The 6619-nt window shown below is 36.2% G+C and overlaps 1 protein-coding gene across 1 annotated transcript; it reads right to left on the bottom strand.

Annotated features, from left to right (window-relative positions):
* Positions 1–3457: 3457 nt before the first annotated feature.
* Positions 3458–4423, bottom strand: LOC101992001 (olfactory receptor 52Z1-like). Its single transcript, XM_005370236.1, has one exon. The coding sequence runs from the start codon at positions 4421–4423 to the stop codon at positions 3458–3460; it is 966 nt and encodes a 321-aa protein (XP_005370293.1).
* Between the last annotated feature and the right edge of the window lie 2196 nt (positions 4424–6619).

Genomic DNA, 6619 nt, shown 5'->3' with positions numbered 1-6619 from the left:
TCTGGGATTTTTAGTTCTGCAAAGGAATAACATTTCAACATTGTTATTTAACTTCAACTCAAAATTGCCATGACTAATTTTGTCATAAACGTTCGTGTTGATCCTTTTGCTTTAATCTGCTGTTGTACTCTTAGTGTACCCAGTTATCCTCAGAGCACTGCACAAAGCATGGCAAGTTTACTGTGTGCTGTGCCCTGGGATGCTCAGAGCACTGCACACAGATTGATGAGTATGACCTGTGCTATAGTCTTTGTTTAGTGGTTTACTTTTAACAAATGAACATAAATCACTACCCCAGATTCTAATGAAAATTTATGCTCAGTGGAAGTAAAAGCTGATCTCTGAGGAACTCTAATTTAATGAGTTTATTCTTACTTAAGTTACATTTGTTTTGTTAGTAGGAATCAAATTATCATTGTATCAATTCAATTAGCATTCTCTACTTTTAATGCATAGAAATGCCAAATTCTTCCTCTTTGGGCCCTGGAAGCCATCCTCAAGGAAGGGCTAAATAGAGCCCCTGACACAGCTGTCCAGTGATACCCCAGGATTTATCAGTGAGTACAGAATGTGTTCAGTAGTAGCTTTATTGCAACTATATGTAGAGGAGCTAAACATATGACATAGCATTTGGAGGAAAGGACTTTGGAAAATGATGATGTCCTATAGGTAGCCAGAGAAAATTATAAGATTACTGGAAAATGCCTATAAAGACATCTTTGCACTAGTTAAAGTGTGTGTAGAACTAAGTGATCTGTTTAAGACAATCATAGCAGTGTTGCAGGGATGTATCCTCTCTCCACTACTCTTTAATATATTTTTGGAATTATACTAGCAACAGCCCTGGAGGATGACAAGATAGGTTTTGTGTGAACCAATAACTTGTGTTTTGCCAACTGTACTGCACTACTTGCTGAAAGTCCAAATGGGCTTAGACAATGGTCAATAGAGTGGTGGAAGTCAGTGAAAACATTGACATTAAAGTAAACATTGAGAAGATTGATTAACAGCACATGGGAAGGGGACACAAGATGTTAACACTGTAATAAAGAATCAGAACCTTGAGCAAATAGTCAACTTTGTCTATCTGGGAGGAGACCTCAGTTCAAAGGAGGAAATTATTTCATACATAAAGAGGTATATAGGGATAATGAAAACTACATTCCATGCACTAGGAAAGACATAAGAAACATAACGACAACAACGAAAATACAAGTACATGAGACACCTGTCTTGAGCTGCCTTTTTTACAACTCCAAAACCTGGACCATGAAATGCTCTTAAGAACAGTGACTGAATGTGTTTGAGAAGGCACATCTCTGGATGATTCTAAGTGTCACATGACGGGTAGACCATACAATGATGACATGAAGAAACATCTCCATCTCTAGAAGGAAGTAAACGACTGGATATGGCAATGGTGCTTGAGATACTTTGGCCATGTTATGAGAATGAATAACAGCAGACCCCCAAAGATAGCACTGCTTGGAGAAGTGCACGGGATAAGATGGAGTGGAAGGCCCAAGGAACACTGGTAGACAGCATAAAGGAAGACTATGGAACCTTGGGTATGACAATAAAACAAGCTTCTAGTACTGCCCAAAATAGGAACAATTGGAAATATGCAATAAATGGACTGCCTCTGCATGCTTAAGCATTACTGGGGTATTGATGATGATGATGATGTAGAGGGTACCCTATGGATTCTTCTCAGCTCTGATTACAGAATGCTGACCTCAATCTTAAACACTTATTTGTTGCCAACTTGTACTTTTTACTTCACTCCTTAGATTTCTTATTTTTATTCTCATGTTGAGATTAAAACAATTAGATTTGAGCCTGGAGGTAGTGGCACTTTTATTGGTTAATGAATAAAGAAGTTGCTTTGGCCTGTGATAGGGAAGAATAGAGCTAGTTGGGAAAACTAAACTGAATGCTAGAAGAAATTAGGCAGAGTCAAAGGGACACCTTGTAGCTACCAGGGGAGAAAGACACTAGCCACTAGCCAGAACCTTGCTGGTAGGCCATGAGTCTCATATTAAAATAGAAAATAATAGAAATTGGTTAATTTAAGATATAAGAGCTAGTTCTTATAAAACACTTAAGCTATTTGGCAACACAGTATTGCAAATAATATAGTTTCTAAGTGATTATTTTGGATCTGGGCAGCTGGAAACAAATGAGCAGCCTCTACCAATACTACATTAGTCCAGTTGGAGCAAGAGAGGAGCAATAATATGAGCAAAGGGATCAAGATCATGATGAAGAAACTCACAGACACGAGACAGTGGGAGTTCATTGACTGGATGACAGCTGGGACCTGCACAGGACCTAATTAGGTCCTCTGAATGTGGGTGACAGTTGTATGTATTGGGTTTTTTGTAGGCCCACTGGTAGGGGGTTGATGATTTTTCCTTAGTGTATGAACTGGCTTTTTGAGGCCCATTCCCTGTTCTTGTTGAGGGGTACCTTACTCAGCCTAGATACAGGGGGGAGAAACTTGGTCCTTCCTTAAGTTGATGTGACAGACATTTTGACTCCCCACAGAAGGACTTACCCTCTCTGAGAAGTGGATTGGGGATGGAATAGGTAGAAGGTGGGAGAGTGGGAGAATGGTAGTGAAGGAGAACTGGGATTGGTATGGAAGATAAAACATTATTTTAAAAATATTTCTCTGGTAGTTTTTTTCATATGTACAGTGAAGATATTTAACATTTACTTGCTACAGGATTATTTCCTGTAAGAGAAGAAATGCAATTAAAAGGAATCAAGTCTCTCAGATTGTCAAATTTATACTCTGTATTAATTGCTAGTAATAAAAAATAGACAAAATTATTATTTTAATATCATACCTGGCACTAGTTTGAGTTTTCCATAGGTCATTCCTCTCTGTCTATTTATCTATCCATCCATCAATGAAAATTGAAGATGTATGTATACAAATGTAAGAAGTTTAAATATTCTTGACTAAAATCAAATATCTTAAATATGAAACTTGAACTTAGAACCCAAATGACTGAATTAGTGTGAAACTGCACAGGAATAATGTCTTGGACATGTAGCACTCTTTATTTCTCAGTTTTAGAAAAATTAGCTGAATTGACAAAATTATATAGGATTCTGGCTCTATTTGTTTGCTGTATGAACAAGGGCCATATTGTTTATTTTCCTGTTTTGTATGTTAACACAAAATTAAAAGTTTTTTTAACTGTTATGAACATGTATGTTGCAACAAAGATGAAAATAGTACATGAAATAATGTGTCCTTGTTCTAGTATTGTTCTGAACAAGATATATGCTGAGTAGAATTCACCCTTATCTTGATTGCTTAAAACTGCAATGATAACCATCACTAATGATGTCTTGATTTAACATTTCTATTGTAGCTTCATATACTCTTGAGTTCTATAGTTCATGAGAAAATTATAAAGAACTGAACTAAGCTGCTTAGATTACGTCAACGAAATGTCTTGCCTAAAGAAAAGACTTGCATAACTCTCTCTTGAATTTGCTTAGTCTTCACGCCATAAATGATGGGATTGACTGTGGGTGGTACAACCACATAGAGGTTAGCAAGGAGAATGTGCACATGCAGTGGTATACTGTGACCACCAAAACGGTGAGCAAAGAAAGAGAAAAAAGCTGGTGTATAGAACAAGAGAATTACACATACATGGGAACCACATGTACCCAGAGCCTTGAGTCGGGCATCCCGAGAAGGAATTCTAAACACAGCACAAAGGATAAGGATATATGAGACAATGATCAGTACCACGTCTAGGCAGGTGGAAAATAGGGCCACTATTACCCCATAGTAAATATTGACTTTGATGCTGTCACAGGCCAACCTGGCAATGCCCATGTGTTCACAGTAGGAGTGTCGAATGATGTTCCTCCCACAGTAAGTGAGCCGATAAACAAGGAAGATCAGGGGGAAGCAGATGAAGAAGCTTCGAGTCATGGATGCAATGCCCATTTTAATGATGACAGATGGTGTTAGAATATTGGTGTATCTTAGGGGGTAACAGATGGCTACATAACGGTCAAATGCCATAGCCAGCAGTATGGCAGACTCTGCCACAAAGATGAAGTGAAGGAAAAACATCTGAGACACACAACTGGCAAAAGAAATGCCTCCAGCTTGGAACCAAAAGATTGCTAACATCTTTGGTGTTGTGGCTGTGGACAGAAAGATATCAGCCAGGGCCAACATTGAGAGGAAAAGGTACATAGGTTCATGTAGGCTCCGTTCCGTGGAGATCAGAAATAATAGCAGTGCATTGCCTGTAATGGCCACTATGTACATTGAACAGATTGGGATGGAGATCCACATGTGTGCATCTTCTAGTCCTGGGATCCCAATCATGGTATACCAGATGTCTCTAAGACTGGTGTGATTTAAAGTGGTTGAAAATGTTGTCATGTTTATTTTATCCACTCGTTCTGGACCTGTCAAAGCAAAACAGCAGCAACAGGACAAAACAAAACAAAATGAGAAAAATGAATCATGGTATTTTTTTTAATTAAATTAGATGTGAACACTCACCATTGGCTAAGATTATTTTCTTATGAAAATGTTAATCTCTTGCTGTACAGATTTCCTTAGCAGGAGAGTAGCCAAAGCTTTATAAAGCTTTGCTAACTGGAACTCTAACAATGTTAATTACAGTGGCAAACTTGGCTTGAAATTGAGACCACACCGTAAAATGCTTTCTATTGCTTCTTTCCCTCCAGACCTGTGAGTCTCTGACAGGCTTTGCCTAGCATCATTGATTTCTCCTATTGTCACTTATGATGTTCAAACACAATTCTCTTCTTCAAGTTCCAGAGATGCAGTGTTCAGAAACCTGCTTCCTTTGGGGAGCTCATAGCTATTGAATAAGTGTTGCCCATTGCCTACGAACTATTTTAATACAAAACTTTTAGTAAAGAGTTGTCATTTTCCTTACTTAAGCCATTTATTTAACAAACCGAGGGTATAAAAACATGGCAAATCCTTGTTTTGCAGAATGATATATCAGTTTTGTGTTTTGATACTGGATCTGTGCTTTTCTTTGTCATGACTGCAGTCAGTGCACAACGCTCCAGCTTAACCAGCCATCTGACATTTTGTCTTCTCTGGACCACATTATGACCTACAAAGTTCAAACTTAAAATACTGTGCTTCCAAGTTACAATAAAATTACACACAAAACACTCCCACGGTGTTTTAATTAAGTATCCAAGTGTCAACTGGACCACACATAGCTATCTGCAGCTTACGGATCATGTTTTGGACACACCTATAGCCAGCACAGATCTGAGTGAGCACTTATGTTACACTAATGGAAGTCAGCATATATCCTCTTCCACACACCAGTTACCTTCTCTCTCTCCTCACGTGTCTTGACTCTTATTCACACATATGTCTTCTGTTTCTGTTTATATTTCAGGCTTCTTCTTTTCTTTATTCATCTTATAAACAAATTTCAATGATAATGGAGAAAAGTGTTAATAGAAAATAAATAAATTGTATAATTATAAACAAATCAAGGAATCAAAATACAAATCTTAAATTCACTCTAGTATCTTACTATGTTAAGAAGTTGGTAAGATATAGATCATAAATATATTGAATGAGAAAGATTTTATTCCTTTCAGAGAACTCAAAGCATGGACAAATAATAACCATGTCTCAAAATAGGTCAAGATAGAAAAGGTTGGAGATATTCAATGTGTCATTAACATAATATATAGTATGTTTATAAAGAAACAGTAAAGATTCTTGAAAATATTGCCATTAAATCTGTTTATTAGTGACACCTCTGAATTACAAAGCAAAAGCTTGTAACTCATAGCTTTTGAATAAGTGTTAACCATTATTTACGTACTATTTTAATGCAAAATTTTTAGTAAAAGTTGTGTTTTTCCTTATTTAAGCAATTTATTTAACAAATCAAAAGCTCAGATAATAAATACATGTAACTGCACACATTTCAAGCCATCTAGCAAACACATTTAACTAAGCAAAATGAGACATAAGACTGGACACATAGATTGTAACTTTACGCTTCAGATATATGGCAGAGTGTGTGACTTTTGGTTTAAACCTCAATGCTAAGAATGATTTTTTTAAACCTCAAGGAAATGCAATACATATAGTATGATACAATATAAATATTTTATCATTTCAAAGTAATGTTTTCAAAAGGACTGTGTGCTTCTTTTTGTTCTTTTCCAAGTACATATTGATGTCAAAAATAAAAAGTTTACATTTTATTTCATATTTTCAATCCTAGATATAATAATAGTAATGAACATGTTTTCAACATTATAGTATAACAAATTTTTGTTGAGTAAAGTGTTGTCCCAGCTTAAGGTAATAAAGATAGAATTTCTGCTATTGCTTTTCATTAGCAATTAGGGGTTTCTCAAGAGATAAAACATAAACACTTTTGAACCATGGTATTGCTGTCAAAACTGCTTTGGTAAATGTGTGTGTACACAAATGCATAAAACAGAGATTTCTTTGCAATAGATTAATGTGTGATGAATAAAGCTCAAAAGTTATTTTGACACAATTTGGAAAAATGTAGTGATGCCATTAATTAACATAAAAGGAAATCAAGAATTTAAAGGA

This window comes from Microtus ochrogaster, unplaced genomic scaffold (assembly GCF_000317375.1).
Source record: "Microtus ochrogaster isolate Prairie Vole_2 unplaced genomic scaffold, MicOch1.0 UNK73, whole genome shotgun sequence".
NCBI lineage: Eukaryota > Metazoa > Chordata > Mammalia > Rodentia > Cricetidae > Microtus > Microtus ochrogaster.
The sequence above is the reverse complement of the archived record's forward strand: the minus strand, read 5'-3'. Positions and strand labels throughout refer to the sequence as shown.